General features: G+C 33.1%; 2 protein-coding genes across 2 annotated transcripts in view; one reads left to right on the top strand and one right to left on the bottom strand.

The window, feature by feature from the left end:
* The first annotated feature begins 23 nt into the window (after positions 1 to 23).
* Positions 24 to 14,431, top strand: LOC121418126 (RNA-binding protein pno1-like). The gene is made up of 5 exons (XM_041611829.1): positions 24 to 242; positions 8,579 to 8,728; positions 10,195 to 10,278; positions 11,945 to 12,194; positions 12,658 to 14,431. The coding sequence occupies exons 1-5, from the start codon at positions 24 to 26 to the stop codon at positions 12,723 to 12,725; spliced, it is 771 nt and encodes a 256-aa protein (XP_041467763.1). The 3' UTR covers positions 12,726 to 14,431.
* Positions 14,432 to 19,120: 4,689 nt separating this feature from the next.
* Positions 19,121 to 27,164, bottom strand: part of LOC121419232 (spastin-like) — a 56,529-nt gene continuing 48,485 nt past the window's right edge. The window contains exons 7-12 of the mRNA XM_041613602.1: positions 22,686 to 22,833; positions 22,151 to 22,242; positions 21,532 to 21,654; positions 20,779 to 20,929; positions 20,488 to 20,528; positions 19,121 to 19,496 (exon numbers count right to left, since the gene is read on the bottom strand). Coding sequence (XP_041469536.1) covers positions 19,371 to 19,496; positions 20,488 to 20,528; positions 20,779 to 20,929; positions 21,532 to 21,654; positions 22,151 to 22,242; positions 22,686 to 22,833 — 681 coding nt within the window. The 3' untranslated portion in view covers positions 19,121 to 19,370. The remainder of the gene's footprint in view (positions 19,497 to 20,487; positions 20,529 to 20,778; positions 20,930 to 21,531; positions 21,655 to 22,150; positions 22,243 to 22,685; positions 22,834 to 27,164) is intronic.

Raw genomic sequence — 27,164 nt, forward strand, 5'->3', positions numbered from 1 at the left:
CTGTGGCGCATTACGCAATCATCATGGCGAGCGAGAGCATTGCCATCGGCACTGACAGTGACACGAGGATGGAAACTACTGATGAGAGAGCAGAGAAGTCACAGCAACCTGAAGAATTTCGTTCAGTAAAACCCAAATCCAGTCGAAAGAGAAAGTTGACAGAGGAAAAAATGGTCACAGAAACACAAGAAAAGACAGAGAAAAGGCCGCACTTTCCTCCATTGAAAGGAGCACGATTACTCGTAAGTGATCATTGTCCCACCTATTGAAGTTAATGTTAGCAGTTAAATCCTCTGTTAGATCTACGTTCAATTCAATTTTTTTTTCAGTTCAGTTCATTTATTTTCTCTTTCAATCTTTTTAGATTTACAATGATAGTTCAATATACATATTTACAAAATATAATATATAAATCATTTCTATAATACAATAATACTGTGAAAAGAGAAGGAGACCAACTACCGTTAATTTTTAATAATATTAGGTACGGTATGTGACAAAAAAAATGAAAATCCTCAAATCTCAATGAATTTGGTATCATTTGAAAGCCCTTAAAAAGACCTTTCAAATGATACCAAGAACTCAAATTTTCATCAAGAAATTATAAAGTTATTCCAGTTTAAGTCGCGCATATTTATCAAAATTTGTGGTCATTGTCTTAATGTAAAGTCAATGGAGTGCATAACCGATTTTTGTGACCATTTTGTGACCATTTTGAACCCAAGTCTTCAACGGGCTCTAACTTCTTTGTTTTTGAGCCCTTTGAAGTAATTTAGGTATCAATGGAAAGGTGAAAGAAAACTCAATTGATGTGTAATCATTTCACTTGGTAATTTTTCTTCTTATGTGTAAAATAATTTCTTTTAATTAATTCTAATTAATTATGCAAATTACAATTACTCGCCTCTTTTTTTGCCAAATGAAAGTGATAATGAGAGATAATTTGTATATAATTTAGTTGGCATCAAAACAGCATCATGTAGATAATTTCCTAAATGAATTTGTTTAAAGTATTGTTTTTGTAATTTCTAATGTATTTCTTTGTTTTTCTGATATAAATTACAATTAGCCTAGCTCTTTTTCAACTTTAGTATTGTGTACATGTATGTATGGGGTCTTTTTTTACAAATGAAAAATATCATTCCTTTTGTACATGTACTTTGTATGGTATAAAAATACAAGTGTGCTTTTCTGATGTATTTGATTGTTTCACCAATTCTTTATGTATTTTATTGTTTCAACAATTTGTTTATACATGTAGATGGATAATGTACCTTTCATTTTGGAGACCGTGGGCATTCGATTACAATTTTTTTTAGGAAGGATGAGCAGCAGAGTCTGAGGGTGTAAAGATGTAGCATTGCATGTAATTCAAGTATCAAGAAGGAAACATAAAAATTAAGCTTTAATATATGCATTTCTTGGATATGTATGATTACAACAAAGGCCATGTTCGAGCACTCCTTTTTTAATGAAAAATAAGTTCATATTCTAGCGTGAAATCACTGCACATAAATAAAGCTCTGAACAGCAACAAAAACAGGCATCAAAGCTCCAACACTCAAAACAAGAGAACAAAAGTGACACAAAAACTTATACAAATCCCATCCCCATTTCAACTTATGAACACAACCCTCCCCCCCCCTGCACCCTTCTTGAAAAAAAAATAATAATTATAATAAAATAGAAAAAAAATGAATAACATAAAATAGACAATAGAGCCATGTGGAAGTGAAATATTTCCTCTGAGAGTGAAAAATTAAACAACAAATTTTTTGCATTTTAATCATGGGCGGAAATTGGCCCCAAAGGTAGGGGGACGCTGGCATCGGCGGCGAAAGCCAACAGTTTTAGGGGGACCACCAAATTATTTTGATAATCAAAAAAATACACCAAAGGTTATCAACCAAAAATTATAGGGGGACGCAGAAAACTAAATTTGACAAGCCAAAAAAAAAAAAGAAAAAAAAAGGTTATCAAAAAAAAAAAAAAATTGAGGGCGGGGGGTACACTTCCCCCAGCTTTCGCCGCCTATGGATGCTGGCAACTCTGACAAGTTAAAAAAAAAAAGTTTATCCCCAAACTGTTGTAAGGTCATTTTCACCCCAAAAAGTTTGACCAAAAAAGAAAAAAAGAAAGAAAAAAATGTATTATTGTTACATGTCCCCCTATTATTTTGGGTAGGGGGACGTGTCCCCCTGGGATTTCCACCCATGAATTTAATTTTAGAAAAGTCAACATTGATATTCCACTGTCAAAAGCAAATCCAGTTTCCAAATGAAACGATAATCAACCACCTAGACTCTTGAGTCACATAACCTTGGGATGATAAAATCTTTCTGTGACAAATGAATGTATTAAAATCAATATCAGAATAATTATCTACGGTATAATGACAGAGATTTCCCAAAAAAGGCACAACATAATCATCAAGTAAGCAATTTACGATCTAGTTCAATCCAGCATGAACGACTCACTATCGACCGCTCCCATCACCCTGCCAACCGCAGGCGCATCGGGCAGCTCGACTGACGAGAGACCGGCTGTGACAAGGGTAGCATCGCCCTGCCAACGGCAGGCGCATCGGGCAGCTCGACTGCCGAGAGACCGGCTGTGACAGGGGTAGCTGGCATCTCTTATATCTGGACTGCGCAACGTCAGAATCGCGTAAGTTTGGATTTTTTGATAATTCAAATATATTTCCAGTCAAATTGTATACCTAATCGGATTCTTGTTTTACTTACCATTAAAAAATTTCGAACATTTACGCGTCCAAAAATTTGATGAACTTTCAAGCTCCGATATCCACACTTTACAGGCGAGTATCCACATTGAAACTTATATGTACAGAAAGAGCACATCTTCAGCTGTCTGTTAAAAGGCACGAGATTGCACCTACTATATGCGCATGCGCATTAAACCCCTTTATCAATGAGCCGCCCAGACATAGTCGATGCCACTCGTAGCAAAACCCGCGCGAAAACCGTGCCACCAAAACCAGCGCTCGCGATGCCCCGTATTCGCACATAGCTAATAATATGTTTGTAAAACTAAAAAATGATACAATTCATAAGCACTTCACTCGCCAGGCGAGTTCCTTTCATTTACCTCTGAATAAAACATCGTTTACACAGAAGACATTTGTTTTTACTGGTCCAAAATTATGGAATTCTTTTTCAAAGGATATTATACAATGTAATTCAATACAAAATTTCAAAGGAAAACTTAAAAAAATATCTTCTGGATTCATATTAGATTATCGTTTTTTTTTACAAAGTTATGTAATTCAGAACTTAATATGTAAACACAAAATCGCTCCGAAGAATTGCCGCCTACGATCAGATTAAATGCAGAACACAAAGGTACAAACTAAGTCCAATCCCATATCTATGAATGAATCCTAGATAAAGAAGACAATATGTTATCTGTATTATGACCTCTTCCTAATTTTTTTTTCTTTTCATATCTCCTCTCTCTCTATCTCTCCCTCTCTCTCTCTTTCTTCCTTTTCTATCTCCCCATCCATCTCTTTATCTTTCTCTCTCTCTCTCTCCTCCATCATTCTCTCAATTTCTTTCTCTATCTCACCATGCAATGTGACTTATCATTATTATTATTGAATTCGAATAATCAGCGACTATCTGTAATGTTTCAGTAGAACGAAATAAGTATACAAAACTCTCTGTATATAAAATTTTATTCTAATTATTTACCCATTGTTACCCACTTCCATTTCTCCTATTACTCTGAATACGTCACTAATTCAAAATCTCGATATCCTCAAGTCAATTTTATCCAATCCAATTAACTTACATCTAATTACTTACATCATAAATCCTTCCAATCCGCTTTCTCGTATACATTTACTATATCTTAAGCAAAATTTGAAACCTCTGCAGTTACTTATATTTGAAAATATTCTGTTGATTCATATTAACCCCCAAAGTATTAATGATAGTAGATTTTTTATGCTTTGTGTATTTTTATAATTCTATTTTGATACTGTTATGTTTAATGCTGTTTTTTATGTAAAAGTTCTGTACAATTCAGCTCTTGCTGCGAACAGCCTTTGAATAAAATACCATTATTATTATTATAAATGTGTTTGATGATTTCTCTTTGTATATATGTTTAATCGTTTTATGATTTCTGTATACAGTGTATACTGATTCATTAATTTTTATTTATTTTTATTTTTGTGTATTTTTTATTCATTGTATATTTTTTTATGCATTATTTATTTCTTTATTTTATCTTATTTTTATTCATAAAATATACTTATGAAAGGGGGCCTTCACCCTACAAGTGAAGTGCTTATGAATTGTATCATTTTTTACAAACATATTATTAAAAGGTAACGGTAATTGTTTATTAATGAACTTGTACATTAACCGTCTGAGTTGAAAAGAATATAAATCTTTAACCTTCAAGACTTTATTTTTCAAAAACAGAATATTTGTATGTGCCCTAATTTTCTGCATGACTAATAATACGAATCACTCTTTTTTGCAATATAAAAAGTGTATTAATTTGAGAATTCGCTGCGATACTCAATGCAACAACTCCGTAATTCAGATAAGGTAAAATTAACGTTGAATATAATGATATCAAAATATAATGAGGTAAGAAGTGACTTAATTTTCTAATGACACCAATATTGCGAGCAATGATTTTACAAATATTATCAGTATGTGTTTTCAAAGAAAGTTTATCGTCAATGATCAGTCCCAAAAATTTAGTAGATCGCACTGTTTGAATAACAGTATCATTTAAAATTACATCTTTTGGTACAGTCGTAATCTTGTTGCTAAATAGCATGTAGCTAGTTTTTGCTAGGTTAAGAGAGAGTTTGTTAGCTGTTATCCAATTAGAAACATTTTTTAGTTCGTCATTGAATATTTGCGTCAGTTGTTCTGGGTCGGGGTGCGACAGAAATATATTAGAGTCATCAGCGAAAAGTATAAATTGAAGCAATCTTGATGACATATCAATATCATTTATATAAGTAATGAACAAAAGTGGGCCAAGAATGCTGCCCTGTGGAACTCAAAGAACAGGTTTACGTTCAGAAATATTACCATCAAGTGAAACGAACTGTGAACGCCCGGTTAGATAATTCTTGAACCACTTTAGTGGTTCCCCTCTAATTCCATAATGAGAAAGTTTATAAAGGAGAATATTATGATCAACTGTATCGAATGCTTTTGAACAATCTAAGAACATACCAATCGTATTCGAAGACTTGTCATAAGCGTTGGCAACTGTTTGAACTAAAAGTATTGCATGGGAAGTGCTACTCTTTTCTCGGAAACCAAATTGAGTATCGGATAGGATGTTGTGCTTTAAAAAAAACATGGTTCGTATGTGAACCAATTTTTCAAGAATTTTAGATAAGTTTGTAAGCAATGAAATGGGTCTGTAGTTACTTGCTAAAGAACTATCACCCTTTTTGAAGACTGGTATTATCTTAGAAATTTTCATTGATTTTTGAATATTTCCCGATGATAATGACAAATTGAATACATAAATAAGAGGGTCAATTATATAATTCATAGTTTTCTGTAGAAGGATGTTATCAGTGTTATCGAATCCTGCACTTTTATTTAATTATAGGCTAGATATAATTTTAATTATCTCCTGTGCGTTCGTAGGAGAAAAAAAAATAGAACTTTGATTTCTATCTCCCAGATATTGATGAAATGAATGGGAATTTGTTGGTATACTTCTAGAGAGCTCAAATCCAACTTGTGAAAAATAATTATTGAAAATATTTGCCATCTGAGCTTTATCTTCAATAATAGAATCATTATGCATAAGCTTAGTTATCTTTGAAAACTTTGGTCCATTATTGATGGTAGAATTGATCAATTTCCATGTTTTTTTAAGATCATTCTTGCATTGATTAAATTGATCATGGTAATATGCCTTTTTAGCAGTACGGATGACCCCTGTTAGTATATTCTTATAATTGGTATATTGGCTCCGAGTATTCTCAGTTAGTCTTGATATATAATATTTATAGTATAATCAATTTTTTTTATTTATCGAACAAAGAATTGAATTCGTTATCCAAGGTAATCTAGGTGATCTTTTATAATTTTTGGACTTGGGCTTTGCAAAAGGGATATTTTCATTAACATGACTCATGAAGATATCAATAAATGTTTTGTAGAACTTGTCAACACATTCTGTACTAAATACATCATCCCAAGTTTCTTCTTCTAAACTCTGTTTCAAATGAGATATATTTAGATCACTATATACACGCCTCTTAGGTACATAATCGGGAAAGTTGTTTGGCTGATATTGATTAGAACAATACATAAAAATTGGGAAATGATCAGACATGTCTGAGATAATTATACCAGCTTTAAATTCTGAACGAATATTGGAGAAAAAATTGTCAATCAGAGTTGCGGAAGTATTAGTAATTCTAGTGGGTCTAGAAATAAGTGGCAAAAAGGAGGCAGAAAGGAATGTCTCTAAAAAGTCATTTGAAAAAATATTAGTATCACTCGCTATTAAACAGGTCATAATTAAAGTCTTCCATTATGATACATCTTTTGTTTTGAACAAAATGATAATGTAGTAAATTATTTAAAGTTTCTAGAAAATCAGCACTATTGCTGCGAGGGGGCTTATGAACAACTCCCAATACAGTTTTTCTGTTATCACGATCACTAATTTCAATGAATAAAGTTTCTGCAGTTTCATTCATTAAATTCATGTCTTCAATAATAAGACATGAATTTAATGAATGAAACTGCAGAAACTTTATTCATTGAAATTAGTGATCTAACGTTGTCTTTTATAGGCCTAGACGAATTATAATAATATAAACTAATAAAAATAAATTTTTACTTGCATGTTCCTTACCTCCATCCCAGCCCCCATTCGTGTTTTGTGACTTTTATTTGAAAAGATAGTAAAAAATAGTATTGACATAGATAATAAACTTGTTCGTGGATTTCTTGAAAATTTCACAATTTTCAGCGTTTCTATTGATGACATGCATGTTGATGTCTATTGAGTGAGTTAGACCTTCATTGTATTGTGAAATAAATAAGTCACCAGTCGTAATCGTGCTAGTGCTGGCTGGCATTTACCTTGAGTCACACATTCTATGAACAAGGTCATTCATTCTATGAACCTTGTTTTCTGGTACTCCTCCCTGTATGGTGAAATAAGGTTGGCAATGTTTGGCTTATTTATTCTTTTTCTTTGGGAGAAATGCTTGCTTTTTTGGCACTGTTAGGTTCCATTACAACTATTCATCATATAACTTGGCTCTTAAGTAAATTTGATTCTTTAAATTAATTTTTCTTAATTAGAAATAGAGATTGAAAATCTACAATTGTCTTGCCATATTACTTTTTACCAATAGAGGGCATACACAAAAATATGCCCAAAATTCAAGTTTTGGAGCGCTCTGGTGAATACAAAAATCACCCCCAAGTTACTAATGAAAAATAAATTGCAACTACGGAAATTAGTGTTTTTGGTCACAAAAGTGATATTTTAATGATTTTTGAAAATTGTTTGCTATGTACAGCATTGGCATACCATAGTCTAACCCAGGATGCTCCCGCCTGCAAAGCGGGTGGGAGCCCAGGGGCTTACCGTGTATTTGGCCATAGACACGGGACTAGGGTAATTTATGGTCAAAATATTTATCAAACAGAATTGTGAAAACAGAAATCATGCACTTACCACGATTATATAGATGAAGATCTAACGTGTGGCAGTATCCTGACATCGAGGCACAGACTGGAACCTAAAAAAAACATGAAAAGTTCTGTCGCGATACCTCTCTTAATTCTTTCAAAATTCATAACAAAATGGCCGATTGAGACTGGGGTAGAAGGAAAGAACTTATCAGGTTTTTTTAGTACTACAAAAAAGTACTACATCTTCTGAAGTTGGAAGTTAAAGAAGCCCTGAGATTTCTGATATTAGAAGACTTCCAAATTCAGAGTTTGCCTGAATATTTCTTGTATGTGTGGTATGTTATTGTTTGCACAAATATTGTAATTCTACATCTTCCCTGACTTTCAATGTCATAGGTACATGTAGTTGGCATAGATGTAAACACAAAGGAAGATAGGTTTTGTCACATATACCGTACATGTATGCCTGGAAAATACACCTTTTTTGGGAGGCTAACCAACTTCATCAATGGAAGGACATATGCTATGCCCAATCCCCTGAACTTTTTGTTGATTTGACAGAGAGAGCATCCTTGGAATGGTAGTCTACAGCTTAGTTCTAGAGACAAAATTCAGTTTTATCAAGCTGATTTACTAGTCAATAGCTGAATTGATTATAAGAAATAGCTATATTTTTGCCTTGCTTCCCACACCATCACTCGAAGTCTGAAAATATCCATCTTCTGTGTAAATAGTGTGGACTGACGTGAGAAGTCAATACATAAACTTAATTAGCACTAATGCATCATTTGCACACTGTCAACTAAGTTTTGTCTCTCACTTCATTTGTTTTTCCCTTGTAGTTTATCTGAAGTGGAATTCAGCGTAACTGTACTTTAATTTATTTTTCTTTTTTTTCTTCTTCCCACAAGGATGGCAACACTGATATGAGGAAGATTCCTGTTCCTGCCAATAGATATACACCACTAAAAGAGAATTGGATGAAGATATTTACACCTATTGTGGAGCACCTCAAATTACAGATCAGATTTAATCTCAAAACAAGACATGTAGAACTGAGAGTAAGTTACAGTGCCTTGAATAATATGACCTTCTAATTAAAAACAGCAGCCACAATTTTTTTTCCATATTCTTCTGCTAAGGAGAGATCTCAATTGGCAACACAAATTATACATGAAGAGGGAAATGGATAAGGCTTTCATTGTAATACTATCATTTAACATGTGGAACATCTATTTTCAGTTTCATTTATGTGTACTGGTGTAGATCTTTGTTTATAATCTTTACCTTAATAACTATTTTGTTTTGTACACTTGCCTAAAAAGAGTGATACATGTATAGGCCTATCCTGCTCCTGTTGTCTATTTCAGATGCTGATTCTTTTCCTGTTGAAATATTTTAGTACACCTGTACATGTAATATGTTTTATTTGATGTAAATGTATGAAGACTTCTTACATGGTTCATACCATTAATTTTTTTTATTAGGGATGTGTACATTGAGAAATATGCTTAATGATGATAATTGATTATATTTTTATGTTACAGGGCGGAGATCATGCATTTGCAATGATATTTTCAATTCATTGAATAATTCATTACCTAGACTATGCAACCATTGTAATGAACGATGCCAGCACTAACAATTATCTGACAGTTATAAAAGTAACCATCAGATTCTAGTTATTGTCAGCCAATCAATACATGTATATGTACCAAGTAAAGTTGTCAAATCTGAAACTCTGTTAAATGAAAAATTTAGATGAAATGCGTCCAAATGGGGTATTCCTTCTTCCATTTAAAAGGCATTAAGTACACAGATACATTGGAAAAAGGCTCCTATCTTGAGCCAGTAGAAGTGAGTTTTGGACTCGATTCATGTTCATTCATTCTGTAAAAACAAAGAAATTTTGTACTTGAAAATCTGGAAAAATGTAGCCTTTGTATCTCTGACTTCTTAATGTGTATGTATACATTACCCTTAGTAATTAATTTTGACCAAAGAATGTAACCATATTAATATCAAGGAAGTAGTTACAATAAGTCTTTGATGCATAATTACCAACCCTCAAGAAATTCATGATCATCATCATCTAATCTCTTACTAATTCCAGTTGCTAAGAAATCATGCAAGGAATGGACCTCTGCTCATGCAGGGCTAATCTGTGGAATTCTCTTTCACAGAGATTGAAAACCCAGACTTCAGTGACCACCTTCAAGGAAAACCTGAAAACATACATGTTTAAGAGTGCTTTTTTTTTATAGACATTGACTTATTGTTCAGACATGTATTATATGTAAATAGTTTTGTTGTTCTGCTCTGAAGCGCCTTGAGCATCTAATCAAGATGGAAAGTCCGATATACAAATCTCATGTATTATTATTATTATTAAATAGATTATATCTCATCAATAGTCATTGGTAATAAACACAGGGGTTTTGTAAATATAAATTGCTTGTCCTTTGAAGTGCATATCTCATTCAATCTTTTCTTGTCATAATTCTTTTTTTCTCTCTTTGTGTTCCAGTCTTCAGAGCAAACTCAAGAAATAAGTTCCCTTCAGAAAGGACATGACTTTGTGAGAGCCTTTCTCTGTGGCTTTGAAGTAGAGGTAAAAAATGAATTATTATTAAATACCCAGATCATAGTTTGACCAAGCACAGAAGCTTTGATGAGTGGTATATATAGGGTAAATAAAATGTTGTTGGCAATAGACTTTTTGTGGGGGGGGGGGGGTGCAAAGCAATATGGTTCAATTTTATCTATTTTTTAAAGTGTGAAACTTAGCATGACAATAGCATATGCCATGTCCCCTTGATAAACTCATGATAGTTAACAAAACTCATGACATGATATTGAAATTCATAAGCCATGACATAGTGAAATAATTATGTCATGAGTTTTCTCTTTATATAGATTTTCTTTGTATATTTTTAATAAAAAAAGAAGACTTGAAGTGTATAATTATAAAGCATGTTTATTACATGTATGTGAGGTGATTTGTCTTATTGTGTCTTAACATTAAAAAAAACTGAGCTTTGCTGCACAATTACTATATATTTGAAGTACAGGGAATGGTCTACTTCCCAGCAATCTGGGTTGATGGGACAATACTACATAATAAATAGTTCTGTGCAGTTTATTGAAACCAGAGCAGAGCTGTCACATTGTCTTATTTCATATCAGTCACCTATGTTCATAGATAAATGGATCATGATAATATGGAGTGATACACTGACAGCTGAAATAATTTTGAATGAGATACAAATTTTGAGATCTCAATTATCTAAGATTTTTAAAATTTATTCAAAAAAATTCACTCTATGGGCATTTTCACAGTAACTGACGTTACACGGCACAATTTTATACACTTTTCATTGTGTATATGAGGATCTCAAAAACAACAAATCATGGGAGTTTCCTTTTATGCAAACAAGAGGAACAAGAAGTTTTTTCAAATTGTGATAGTTCAGTAATCTATCATTGTAGACCATGCTCAAAAAATGTTATGATTAAAGCAGATTACATTTCTGAGCATGTCATTCATTTTATCAATGTATTGTTATGAAATCGTGGAGGGTAGGATAATATTTTTTATTATTTTTTTAATTTAGGGTTTTATAGGCGTAGGTTGCGAGGTTTCAAAGAGACAAAAATTTTAAAAATGATTTTTGATGTGTATGCCAATGAAAACCATCCAATATTTTCCATATTGGATGGAATTAATATTTTGCCCCGCCCACAAGATTATCATTGGTTAATAAATGATTGTGCGCATGAAGCAATTGTTATGTCACAATGAAATTACATTGCGTATTAGTTGCCAGAAGGTGTGGCAACGGAGCGAGATTGCGTCCATTTATTGAATTGAAATGCAATTGCACTATACGCTAGCGCATCTTTACAGATATTTTTTTTTTAATGACAATACTCAGTCGCTATGCTCATGATTTACAGGGTTAACATAAAATGATGAGTAATAACATTTTTTTTCTTTATTAATTGATGTTTAGCTTTGTGAGTTATCTCAATGATAAATTGGATGGCCAATTTTCATGGGATGCGTAGAAATATTGTTACTCGCTGAAGAACAATATTGGATTCATCTCCGACTCATCCAGTATTGTTCTTCAGCTTGTACAATATCTATACGCATCACACTCAAGGTCATCTAATATTCCCTAAATATTATGAGGCATAATGAAACATCAGTGGAACTGGGAACTAATTCTACACAGCATTAACAATGATTTTTATTCCCCTCTTTTTTCTTTTAGGATGCTTTGGCATTGCTGAGACTTGATGATTTATTCTTAGAATCTTTTGAAGTGACCGATGTAAAGCCACTGAAAGGAGATCATTTATCTAGAGCTATTGGAAGGATAGCAGGGAAGGGTGGAAAGACAAAGTTCACCATTGAGAATGTTACAAAGACTAGAATTGTTCTAGCTGACACAAAAATACACATCTTAGGCTCCTTCCAGAATATAAAGATTGCAAGGACAGCTATATGTAATCTTATTCTTGGTAAGTACTCAATATCCGCTTTCATATACGGTAATTTACGATAGGGTTTACAAGTTATGGAGAAAGAGTACTGTCTGTTCTTGTTATGGTGATTTAAAATCACTTCAAGACATATAACATGTTGCTCAGTTATTTGGTTAAAAGTATGGATGGCATAGTTTGTTTAATACATTTCAATACAATAGCTCAATTACAATGTGAAAAATCTAATTTTACTTTTCACAGTTATGTTGAACTTCGCATTTTTCATGTTCATTGGATCATGAATTTAGAATAAATTCATTTTCGTCATTACACCCATATGATGTTAAATTTCTTCATTACACAAGAGAGGAATGTTAGTTGTACATCTTGCTATTATTTTAATGATGCATAAATATTATTTGATCATTGAATTTTGTCATTTATATTCAATATTGAATATAATTTTTTTTTCTTTTCCCCCTAATTCTTTCTATTGCAGGTAGCCCACCTTCTAAAGTATATGGAAATATGCGTGCTGTGGCGAGTAGATCAGCAGAAAGATTTTGATGCATTATCATTAAAGAGACATATAAACTGGAATTTTAAGTCATTATATAGATGACATTTATTTTGACAAAATGCATGGATGAAGCTATATTGGTTCACCTCTGAGTTATGGACCAGAAGGTTGTTTGTAAGCAGTCTTGTCTCCAGTGATGCAGTTTGTTTGCTGGCTGTCTATTGCAAGTCACTGGTAGATAACAACAGATCCAACAACCTTATTCTTCAACCAGTCAAGTTCATCGCTTATCAAACAATCCAAGCTGTTAGCGGAATTCTGTTTCTTTCTACTGGTAAATAAACAATTTTTGATGTGCCACAACCTTTCTACTCCTGAGTTTCAAGTGATTTGGAATGGTATTACATAATTAAATATCATATTTAGACTTACCTTATTTAAGTATCCATATATCCCAATTTTCTTGCACAAGTTTCTTTTTCATTTCCCTCCAAGGCGTGCATGTATTTCTTGTCTGATATTGATAACAATGAAAAAGGGTTTACTGGCTTTTCAAGCCATGAAATCACTCTGTTTTTGTTATAAACATGTACATATATAGGATGAAATCACATTTCAATATTTTTTTTTCAAGTTTGGGTGTTGGATTTAAACATATTCTATGATTCTTGCCCAAGTCATCCAAATTGTCTTGAAGGGAAAAAGTGTGAGTTTGTATTCATTCTTTCAATGTGAATATCTTGCTGTACAACAGATTTTGGTAGGTCCAAATTTGTGAATTGATAGTACCAATTATATAATTGATCATCGTAACCCAGCAAGAAAATCAGATGTACAATCAAGCACAAAACAATGTGAATGGGGGAAGTGAGATACATGTAAATTGAAATTTACAGTTTTTTTTTTCTTTTTAGAAAATGTATAAGTCATATAATCATATATAAATGTATGATGTATAGTTTGATCATGCCATTCAAATAGTATTTTAGCATCACAGGGTTTCTTATTTTGAAAAAATTAAGTCAATATTTGAAAACAAGTCTTTTCATTGGCAGTTCATGTAACAGGCATTTCAGTTTCCATGGTAGATTTTATTTCTTCAAATATTTGTCGGTCCAGAATATTGTAAACATTCATTATGATTATAATGGTAAAAATGCCAATTTGCAATGTCTATGGAATGCATTTTTCAATAGCGAAAATACATTCATTATTATTTTTAAAAAATCCCTGTAAAAATGTACTGGTGTATAGTGCAAGTGCATTTGGATGTTATGAAATTGTTGCTCTCCTGCTCCTTTGCCCACCCTCCCAGGTGGTGAAAAGGATTTTCATTGGTTTAATTAGTGGAGAGTGCTATTAAACAGCATTTCTTATTAGACATAGGCGTGTCTTACAGAGAAAAAATAAAGAAAAGTGGTTCTTAGAATACCAATTCAGAGAGATTTTAAAGGTATTTTAGCTCACTTATTTTAACGTAGAATTTTTTTTTATTGTGCGAGATAAACTGAATCTTAGAATATCAATCCTGTTCACTGGCCTTAGAGCCATATCCTGGTTGGGCCATTATGACATATTTTGTGTTGAGTAATATTAGGAAGATAATCATTCAATAAACTGCATTCATTATATGTACAATGAAATATATCTTTAGTTTAAAAAATGCAAATTGTAATACCATGGTGCACACTTGTTATATGTGTTGCATCTGTGTTGGACTAGTGTATTGGCTCAGGTGGTATAGCGTCCGTTTCATAATTGGGAGGTCGGGAGTTCAAACCCGCATCATACCAAAATACGTTTAAAAAGGGTGTTGCTGCTACCCTGTTTGGTGTTCAACAATCCAAGGGATAGAGCTACATGTACATCAATCAAATGGGCAAAATAAATTTTTCAGAGTATTTCTATTTCTGATTTCATGTTGAACAATAAAATATAGATTTTCACTTCAATGTATTTTATGAGACAGGTATGGATGCCATGACACTTTGTCTTGTGGCAATTGCTCCCTTGGAAAGTATGCATGTAAAGCCAAATATAAAACCTTACCGGGTACTTAAATCTTTTCCGTTAAACATCTAATCTTATTTTAAGATTATTGATGATGAAAAATAATTCCTGATAAAAAAGGCAAATGTTGTACAAGCAAAATTTTAGTGTCTTAACGTATAATTGACAATTTCCCTCACAATCTTCATATTTCCAGAAAAAATTATGCAGGTCTATATTATTTATCAAAGAAGCCCTGCCACAGCCGATATCTCTCTTACCCCTTATATCATTAATGAATCATTGTACTTCTAAACAATTTATTTTGCCATTAAATACCTCCTACATACATGTATATTGTAATTGAGAATCTGTTATGTAATATTTGTGCAGTCAGACTTTAAACAAGTTGAAGGATACCATCCTGGGCTGTATTCTGATAATTAAACATTAGTTCAATTCTAGTCCAAACTAGGATTTTAAACCACACTTAAATGGAATGTCGGGTTTCATAAATCTTCATTATTCATGGCGAAACTCATATTGTATTTTTTGATTCTAATTTTTGACAATAATTTTTTCACATGTTTTTTTACTGCAGGATTAGAATAATGGATTGATGACTAGCACTCCATAAAACTGTGGTCTAAGTTAGCCCAGGATTAACCAAACCATGTATATCAGAATACCACCCTACGAGACCTGCCTTTTCATTGTCTGTTCTTCCTTTCTCCATTTTTCACCCCTTTCATCTCTCTCATCTGTCCCATACCTCTCCCCTTCTACTTTTATCTCATACTCTTTGTGTTATTTTTCTTTTTAAATGAGTTTAAACAAGTTGAAAATGTTTCTTAAATGCCCTGACGTTGTATTGTAAGGTGAAAAGTGTTGTTGTATAACTTTCACTTAACAATATAAAAACTGTAAATATGAGATTCTACAGAATAGGTTAAGAGGCCAGGTGACAAATCTTATTCTGAAAAGATTTCTTCCAACTGGAATAAAAGCATACAGCTATGCACAATGAAATTTTTTGTTGAATTGAATTTCTAAATTTGGCAGAAATGTTGTTCTGCTTTCATAGCTATCCTGTTGATATTACATGTTGCATCAATTTTACATGCATGCATGATTTTGCTTGAAAACAATGTTATTAAATATTCAAAACTCATCCATTACATTCTGTGAATTTTGGAATATGAAATATTCCAACTTTCTCCTCGTCATGTGAAACAAACTTGTTCCCTTCCCTCTTTGGGGTATTTTACAAAACTTATGTTCAACTGCAAATCAAGCGCAATTCCCCCAGAATAAAATGTTTCAAGAAAAGTAGGTTGCAATTGAATGCAAATCACTTACAAATTTGCATTTAATCAAAAGATTTATGCTTTTTTTTAAACAAGTGCACACCTAGTAACCAATAATGCATACCGGTATAACATTTCCATTCATTTGAAAGCAGGATAAAAGAGCATTGTAGATTAAATGCCTTGCTCATGGGCATTGGTGCAGAGGCTGGGGATCAAACCCCAGACTTCCCATGTATAGCCAAGCGCCTTAGACCACTCGGCCACGGTTGATGACTATGCTTGATTTTGGTACTTGCGCATAATTGGGAATTGAACACTATTTTCGTACAATGCTCCACTAGTTACATGGAAATATACACCTTCACTGTACATAAAATCACTTATGTGTGCGAATATGTTTTTGAACCTCTTGGGCAGTCAAGAATAACACACTATTGTTTTTCAGTATAAAACATTTTATTTCTGAAATCAATTGCTCTTTATATTTCGTACAAATAACATATACACCACATACTGAAGACAAGAAATATAGAACAGGAGGTTGCAGAGTTTAACACAAAGACAAATATCTATATAAGATAGATAATATAAATATCAAAAGAAATTAATAACCAATGCTAGCTTAACTTAATCCATCAATGGTTTATAGACTACAACTTTTTGTATTAGGTGCAGTGAAGACAATACCTCGCTTTTCTACTTTTTTCCATAAACATATACTGTACAACAGTACAAGTACATAATTTTCTATGCTATATGTACAAAATTGTATTCACAAGACAAGGCACAAGGTTTTCTTTCACATTACTTGAGGATCATACTTCAGTTTTGAAAATGCTTTCTAGTTTTTCTAAAATATTACATGACTGCAAGGATGTATAAAAGGCTTTTGATATTCATATTTGTACATAAATCCATCAATGACAGTGAGCGCATATGTGCTGCACACAAGTGACTACTACCATAATATTATCACACAGACTAAAACTCATTTTGTTACAATCAGGACTGGTGAATAAACAAATACAAGATAGCTGCAGCAGACTATAGCAAGACATATAGACACCTGATAACAGAGATTTTATCCAATCTTTCAATGTGAAATAAATACTAATCAATGAATGGACAAGTATCAATGAATAAACAAGTAGACTGGTATGCAAGTATTTGCACTAATCACTTTTGTTATATTGATGTAATGCAGAAAATTAAAGATTTTGTCCAATGAAATCTTTACCATTCTTCACACTTTTAAACATCATTGCAGGCTTTAGGGCTCCAACATAGTATAAATGCATTTTGTAACAACCATGCATAACAAAATTGTTGAGTGAAATGCAATCCTCTGAAGATTTTTTACAATCAATATTTGTGAATTTGAGGGAAGGGGGGGAGGAGTAAATCAGTTTAAAATAGTGCAAAATGAAGTAGAAAATATTTATCACTAAAATTATTTTCTTGTATGTCCCAGCAATTGACAAGCTAATAGATCTGTTAACTAATATATAAAAATATGCATAATGAAAGCTTAGAAGAGATTACTCTGGAAAACCTTAAAAACTTGCTGAAAGCTTACCACACATGGCGACAAGTCATGTATGCAATCTGGATCGTAATTATTTGTGCAAAGGATCATCTTATGTTCTAAGGAAAGTAATATCCTTCAATTTAAATTACTTGGTAAACAGGCCCAACTGCCAAAATAAATACACCTAAACATAATTCCATGAAAATTGTTATTGGATGCCATAGACATGGCCAAGCCACTAAAATCAATGCAAACTCAAAATAGATATTTTAGTATGATCACACACAAAATTAGCACATTTAACATTACACTATATTAAGCCAATAAACTAGCCATGGTAATTTCAAAAGTAAGCATTACAGCAATGCATATGTATCTGATAAATGGTAGATCTGTTTTACCCCAAAACTTCAAATTCGATACATGGACTCTGAAAAAGGAATTAAAGGTAAAAATTCTGAATGGAATATCACTTCTCAATATCTGATAACAAAGCAGATCCATGCATTAAAAGGTAAGAAAAAGTATTAAAAAGTGTCTAGTACAGGTTGTCGTTTTTTTTAATTAAAAAAAAAAAAAGCCTATGACAGCATTCTTGATTCTAGTTGAACTTGAACCACAGTCTATTAAGTATGAGCTAAAAATATAGGAAGATAAATGATGTCAAAAATTGTTTACAATGTAGGCTTCTTGCGTTTACTTTGCTCTCTTCTCATGCTTTAACCCTATATAGCCTGACATTTTTCGCGATAATTTCTACATGCAAAAAAATAATATGCTGAAATTTCATGAGTTTTTTCTTTCACATCTCCCGCACATTTTGAGACCCTGTTTGCGAAAATTGGGGGTACACTTGCGGAGATATAGCACATATTCGTGACCAATGTCACCGAAAATGGCAATTTCCATTGACTTTTGTGTGTACAATGTATGGGTTTTACAAGAAGTGTTGTCAGATGAATGTTTTTTTTCTGTTTTTCCTCACATAACTTTCTTTTGGGCTATCACCAACTATTCTAGATTTTAAAAAACAATAAAAATAGAGATTTCAAAACAAAGAAATACATGATAAATTGAAAACAAAGAAATACATAAGAATTTGGAAACACAGAAGAAAACAAGAATATTATCGAGAAAAATTAGCATATGCGCATAATTAATTACTAGTATAATCTAATAATTATACAATTTCAATACAGTTGAGTGAGCTGTCTTTTAGATTACATGACTGGCTACTAACATGCTTGATTCCATTGCATTTTCTAAAAAAATGGATGGAAAACTACAAAAAATGAAAATTCCTTGAAAAAATTTGAATATTCGCATAATTAATTAGATAAATAAAAAATGATAATAAATATCACAAATTTGACAATGCATTCTTGTAAAATACATAATGAGAAACCCACACACCAAATTTGGTCGCAATCGGTCAATAAACGGCCGAGATCTGAGGGGGGGCCTAATAGGCCCCCCCGGGCTATGCAATTTCAAAATAGCCCGGGCTATATAGGGTTAATGGTGAAAAAAAGAGGTGACCATTCCAAACAGATTTTATGGAAAAGCAAAAATGAAAAATCAATCCCCCCATATGGAGATTTTTTGTCACACTCGGATATCACAATTTAAACCACAGACCTAGACCATGATGGTTTAAGTTAAACCAGATTTCAAGATATGGGCCTATGTATTTTGTATGTAAAACAAACTAGTTGACAACAAGGTATTTGTCAAATTCTTTTCTGAAATGCTCTGTGTTCTTATTCACCAAGTCCATTCTCAAAGTGAATACCCTTGTTGAGTTAAACATCATATGATTTCAGTAACTAAGAGGTCAATGTTGAGTATTCTTCAAAGGGCATAGTTTAATAAGATGAGATATCTCCATAATTCTTGTTCCAGTCTTCGTAGAGATTGATAGAATCTTGAGGTACACTCCGCCGTATCCTCTTCAGGGAATCATAGAAATCAGACAACGTGATGCTTCGTACCTAATACCAAGATAAAAGCAAGAACGGTTTTACATTAATAGATAATTGAAATAATTTGTCATGGTTGCTATGTTAAAGTACAATTTATACAGGGTAAATATGATTATACATCGCAAACAAGGCAGGAGCTTTCATTCTTTTAACCCTATCCTGGCCGGGGGAGGGGGGGGTGGGTGCCTCGGAGCCCCCTCAACGATTTGCGCAATACTTGCGCCGTGCGAAATTTTTTGACCGCGCCGCACTCTGACTTTTTACTTTCAAGTCTTTGAGACCTGGGGAGCGTTTCATTGACATTTTCATCCGACAAGTTGTCAGATCTGACAACTTTCCTTGATTATGATTAGCTGAGAGTCACTGTTACCATAGTAACTGTCGGATAAAACGTCCGACAAGTCCTTTCATGAAACGCTCCCCAGTTTTGCGTTATGTCAATTTGCATGAAATAAATTATTATACAATTTTGTAGATTATGTCCCAGACAACGTGCGCGTAAGCTTTTGGTGCGATCGCACGGTCAACAGCCGAGATATCAAGGGGGGCCAAGGAAGCCATCCCCCATCCATATGAACTCCAAAAATACTCCGGCCTAGATAGGGTTTTAAGCCACTAAAAAGTCAAAAGAGGCAAGATTTTTCAAAATAGTGCATGATTTAAAAATGTATACACCATAAGCCTGAAGAACTTGTCTTTTGATATGATGTTCATAGAGTGAGTGTTTAATGAAACATGAACCATTTCTTTTTCCTTTGTAGATTCCAATGACCTTTTATAAGATGTTGAGAATGGGGATGGATATATTAGTAATCAGCATGGGAAAAATATAAGAGTAATTGGGGAAAAGTAGCTGAAATAATTAACCTCAAAAAGAAAGAAAAATCCCAAACAAAACGGGCACTTAATTGATATTTATCTTTAATGGTTTTAATATGTTTTAACATTTGTCGATGATCCTATAGCAATCATCAGAACTTTGATGAAAAATGGATGTTACCTGTTCTGCACTGGTTGACTTGACACCATTTAGTCCAAGTTCTGTCAATATAAAATGAAAATTAAAGTCAGTTTAGCACTTTCTCAGATTCATCAAAACCATCTGCCATCATCAATATGATCATTGTCAGCAGCATCATAATCATTTGTGATCATCATCACCATCATCATCATCCTCCTCTTCCTCATCATCATCATCATCATTGTCATCATTATCGTCGTCATCGTCAACATCATCATCAACATCATCGTCATCATCATCATCCCCTCTATAAAATCCAAATCCTTTTACCTCTGATAGGTCCTAGAGCAGCATCTTTAGCCAAGGCATTAAGATCACTTCCTGAGTATCCTTTTGTAAACTCTGCCAATCTTGTAAGATCTGCATCAGTCAATGGGTTATTATTCTTCTTCAGCAACTGCTTGATCAATTCTTTCCGAGCCTAAATTGAATTTACAATGGAAAACGCAAGATAATTATGAAAATATTAGACCATGTTTGATTCTCTTAACAACCTCTCAAAAGTGAACAATCTTTTATTGCTTACTCAAAAATTCTTTTTAAACATGTAACAAAAAAGTTACAATCCATTGTAAATATTATTTTTATGTTACCATCCTCCCACCCCCCTTCCGAGTAGGTACAATGAAAGTTGTCCCTCCTATTTTCAAAGAGAAGGAATATTAATAAAGAGTGCATCCAAATGAAATAATTCCAAATGAAGGAAGTTACACCGAAACACTGATATAAAGCTGATAAAACTATTTTTACAAGTAAGGATCCAGAGGGATGTTTCACACAGAGTCATGTTGGTGTGCACATGGTGTGTATTGCGCAATCTTTATGATTAATATGCAGGAGTGCGCATCCTATTGGCATGATTTGACCAAAGCGATGACGCCTTTCATGCCACACACGACTGGGTATTTAAGTGCCACTCATAGGTTACACTTAACTTTTGTGAAACACCCCCTGATCTATTAATGTTATCTTCAGAGAGAGAGCAGAAAACCAATATGTTCATATTATAGTTAATCAACTTACATTTTGGTCAGGCATTTGGACATAAACTCTTTTCACCAATCTTCTAAGAACAGCATCATCAAGTTCTTGTGGTCGATTCGTTGCTCCCATCACAAGGATTCGCTCACTCCCATCTGCTTTCACCTATAATAAATAATTTTTCACAAAATCTTTATTTTATATCAATTCTCATTATAATCAAATACTATTCTATTTTTTTTACAAATATATTTGTAATCTACATGATTGTATTTAAAAAAAAACTTTGTACAAGTTGAAGTTAAATTTCTTGAGGGCTAATTCACTGATTAGGCCTCTTATTTACTCTTTCAACACAATTTTTTCTAAACATTTGCTGTTGATCAATCATACATTGAATAGTGAATGGTTATGTATGAAACATTTTTTTTCTCCAATTATTCATGATTTTTAGTTCTCGTCTCATACACAGCAATGAAGCTGAATTTCATCAATCTAAAAAAAGTATGATTTGATACTGATTGAAAATTCTACTGACTTCTTGACCAAACCTTTTTTGGTATGGTTATTATATCAAACCACCAATAAAATGTCAAGAAATTGGGTGGTAAGCTTATTTTTATTTTCAAACCAATGATAATTGCCAAGTTATAAGACTTACACCATCAAACTCCACCAAGAATTCTGTTTTTAATCTTCTGCTTGCATCATGCTCTCCTTCTCTTCTCTCAGTCAGTAAAGAATCAATTTCATCTGAAAATAATAAAAGAAATAATGTTATTAAGACATACATTTTTATTTCCTATTGTACAATGATTCAGGTAAGAGAATAAGAAATCCACATTATTTTGTATCAGGGAAAGAAAAAAAAGTGATCCATTGAATATATATTTGTTTTCACCTGTGGATGAAATATACCCTGATTAGCCAAATACTGTTTTGTGAAGGTTTGATACATCATAAGAAAGTCAATGATGACAATCTAAAGAAGAAAGGCTTCCAATAAAAAATTTATATTCTTTATTAAATAAATCTTCTCATGATAATTCATAGTTATTTTCAAAACCATAGAAATTAATGTATTTGTGTACTAATTATATTCCTTTGTTCCGACTTTTTTAACATCTATCAACAATGCTCAACATAACTGAAATGATTTTCACAACAACTAATAAATCACTAGAAGATTAGCTTACCCATAAATATTACCGATGGTTGCAGTTCCCTAGCTGTTGCGAAGAGTGCCCTTACTAATTTCTCCCCTTCTCCTACATACTTGGATGTTAGTGTTGCAGCACTAATGTTGAAGAAAGTTGCATTAGATTCATTAGCAACTGCCTTGGCCTGTAATATACAAGAGGTGTAGAGAAAATGACATTCAACATAAATTGAAAGCCGGCAAAGGAATGTAAAATGTTTAAAACCAAGTGCATTACTATTCAATTCAATCCAATTCAATTATTTTCAATTCTGATAAAAAGAAATACCAAGGGGGGGGTACTTAGTATAAGTTTACGATACATATGTCGTGGTTGAAACCCCCACTTTCAGCCTAAATTTCTGTTAAAAAACATCACCAATTCAGAAAGCCATAGAAATTCCAATCTTTTTCCGTTCGGAAAACTTCAAATTTGTAGTGTCTTGTTTCAGTGCACACCCATCTCAGCGAGTTAAGAGCGGCGAGCTCGATTGGAGCAGAGCCATATGCTGGGCCGCCAAATCTCGATAAGCCCGCAGCTAGCGCTAGCCCGATATGAATCTAGCAAGACGCATGCATGTTTTTACACAGCTGCTACCATGCTACGCCTACAATCTAATGAGTTCCGGAGACCTCCTTTTTTGATGTGGTCACGTCAGTTCGTTCTAGAGAATAGCATTTTTTGCAATCGTTGATCCAAGAGCCATTCCGGAGAACCCTGTTTTAAGACCAAGATTTTGTTACAGAGCCCCCGATCCACAACTTTTGTGCGGCACATAAGTATCATGTTATAATTCTAAAATACTGTCAATGATGAAATGTGAGGATTAGTGAGCAAAATATGCTTGCAGGATTCCCACAGGAAAGATGCTCCTTTCAGAAAGATGCTTAAGACAGATTCAATTTACACAATTCATCAAATAAATGGTATAACAAAATTCTCATAATATTCAAAGGGATAGAATGTTATCATCAAACATACATTTTCAAATAATTCATGGAGAAGTTCAAGATTCTATTTTTTATCATCTCGAACTTAAATATAACACAAATTGTTTAATCAAATCAAAATCGTAACTTAATCAGCAATATCAGTTCTATTTATCACGATAAAAACATGAATTGTGACAATAATAAAAAAGTAAATAATACTACTACAATTTCTTCTTATATAGACCACTTGTAGAATTTCATATATGCCATTTTGCATAAGGCCTAAATGCTGAATAATTAGCAGAAATAAATATTGAAGATTTGGATATCATGTTCGAATCTCATTTCACCTCACTGGCACTAAGTGACATTGCAGATAAACACATTACAAAAAATGAATAAAAAGCAAACCAATTATCACTCTCTGAGTCATTGATTAGCACAGTATATTGCCTACAGATATTTTTACTTGTCTGATCTTCCCGCCTTTCATAAAATCTAATCATGGAGACATACAAACACCAGGGAGGATTCTAGAAATTAACACTTGGGACTTGAGAAATGAAAAAAATCTAATTAAAGATGAGAGGAAGGGGTGAAATAATAGTTAAAGCGATAAGAGGGGGTGGAAAAGAATGAAGTTTTATACAAAGATATAGGCCCGTATTCTGAAGTCGGGTTTAACTTAGACTCAGGTTTAAAGTTGTGGTTTAAGTATGGGAAGCCAAAAGTATCTTTTTTTATTAAGTTGTACGTTTCTTATTTTTACTGTGCTTTTCCTGATTCATCGATGGTGAAGACGATCATCTATATATACTTCCTAGACAATTCTGAATGATTTGAGAGCCAAATGAGCTGAAATATATCTCTACCATTAGTGATTTATGTAACAATTGGCTGTCCATACTTAAACCACAACTTTAAACCTGAGTTTAAGTTAAACCCGACTTCAGAATACGGGCCCTTGGCTCTAAATACAGAAGTATTAATGAAGTGATGAATAGATATTAAAAAGGAAAAGATAGATTGGAAGAATACTAGTATATGAAAGACTTGACAGTGCACTTCATATAGAATAGTACAAGTTACTATTACACTCATGACTCATACTCAATAAAACCTGAACATATACTTGTCACTTGTTTAAATCTGCACAAATATGAAATTTCAATATGGAATGAAAATGTAATAATGTGGACATTCCTTAACATAAACAGAGAGGATAAGAAAAGAAATATGTAGGATAATATCTGAGTTTGCAGAGAATGATTGACAATGAAGATCGTGACATTGCTGGAAGCATTCTGTTGGTTCTCAAAACTCAATGTATGGATTTGGGAGGGTCTATAAATGTATAAGGATCATAAAGTAGGATCTTCCCCAGGCAATGTGGGTGGTTACTCATTCATGAGGGAGGGTTAATCTGATAATATCTCGGTGGAGATGCAGGAGAGTTAAAATCAAATTTTCAATTTTCATACCAACACATCCATCTACTCCTATGTACTTCTTAGGTGTCTTATTGGCACCCTTTTTTGACAACTGTAATTTGCTTAATTTTGCCCATATATATATATATTCAGTGTATATTATCTGTTTCATGCTTTATATCTCTTGGTGGAAACAGAATAATTCATAGATCTTGAATGAGATTCACCTAACTGATGATTTCACAATTCATAGATTCTCATATTTGTGATTTCATTGTAAATGGGATTATAACTATGTATCAAATCAAATTACAATACTGTATTTTCATCAAACACTAAAAAAAAAACTTGCTATAGGTCTATTTCCTCAGTCACAATCATTGTTGTAGGCTAAAAAGTAAAATGATCTAGTGACTGTTATGTGTGTACCTTGATATAATAGAAATGATGGCAGCTCCCCAAAATTACAACGACAAAATATTCCTTTGATATTTCATATTCCACCAGTGATCATCTAGAAATCTGTATTCATTCCCATCAACTTGTGAGAAATGTCACTTTGGTTGCTCTCATTTCATTAGAGAATTAGACAGATAATTCACCAGGAAATAATGTGGATCAGCTAGAGATCAACGGGTGATGATGTGAAAAGAGAGCAAAGTAGAGAGTCAGACAGACTGACAGAAAGGGAGAGACATAGACAGAGATAGCCAGACAGACAGAAAAATAGACAAAGATTGAGATAGAGAGAAACTGGGAAAGTAAAACAGCCAGACAATACATAGGACAGAGGAAGAAAGACAGACATATATGAGGAGATAGAGAGAAATAAAATTACTGAAGAAAACTAAGAGGCAAGAGAGTCAAGTGAGATCCATAAATAAAAAAACAAATAAGATACTATAGAGGCAAACTAAATATAGATAAGTATAGTAACAAGCGAACAAAGATCTAAAGAAAGGGGAAAGGGGCAGAGAATGGGTGGGGGGAGAAAAGAGAAAGATACAGAAGGAAAGACAGATGAAGACACAATAAAATAGTGAGAAAGATAAAGAGAGAATAAGATCTATGTGTAATAAACTGAGGAGAGTAAAATATAAAGGGAAAGAAGAAATATCACAAACATGAAATGGCTAAGAACTGTTAATAACTTTTGATTTGAGGGGAAGACAGCAGGATTATTAAGTGGTGACATGTAAGACACTAGGTCTTATACAGGAAGGATGCCAGAGGATGATCATCATATTCTTATCTATTCACTCCCTCTGTTGAAAAATTAGAATCCAACATCATTCTAAAAAGAAAACATTTTATTCCTTTCATCAGATGTATTATTTTCTACATTTATGTATGGTACATGTACTAAAAAGTTTACTTTTGAGATATATTTTAGCAAAAAGAGAAGATTAAATTATACATATTTTTCACTAACATTTTTATAAATGTATAGCACTGTGAAAAAAACAAAGAAAAATCAATTAAGAAAATCTGAAGCAATAGTAGAAAGTTAATAAAAAAGATTAAAACTTCTTGACTGATGGATGGAATGGAATGCTCCCCAGGGAGTTGAGATCATCCAGAATCAACTATGGGTGCGTTTATTCGACACTTTTTTACCCTAGAATCATGATCAGAATCATGATTCAAATCACGATTCTGCAGAATCACGATTGCGTTTAGTCGAAATTGGATATAATCATGATTAGAATCACAAACATGAAACACGAAAAAAGGGGCGTTTGGAAAGACGTTTCTGTAGAATCACGAACGAAATAGGTCGTATAAACGATATCGTGATTTGAATCATGATTCTATGACGTCATTGTGTCGTGCTTCTTCCGGGTTCGACTCAAAGGCGCGCGCTGTGTTTCGTGCAGGTTAATTTAATTTCGTGTAGCAGTGTACTAGTACCGGTATATGCCAATTGTCACGTGCATTTAGGAATTATCCCCGGGGGGGGGCCACTTACGTTGACGAGTGGATACCATGCGCGACCAAAAAAACACGTAAAAAGGATGTCTTTTTCACGATAGGGCACGTTACGTACGTAACGTGATAAGGGTGTCAAAAACACAAAAATAATGAAAAAAGGGTATCTATTTCACTAGGAAAAT

Source organism: Lytechinus variegatus, chromosome 7 (assembly GCF_018143015.1).
Source record: "Lytechinus variegatus isolate NC3 chromosome 7, Lvar_3.0, whole genome shotgun sequence".
Classification (NCBI taxonomy): Eukaryota; Metazoa; Echinodermata; class Echinoidea; order Temnopleuroida; family Toxopneustidae; genus Lytechinus; species Lytechinus variegatus.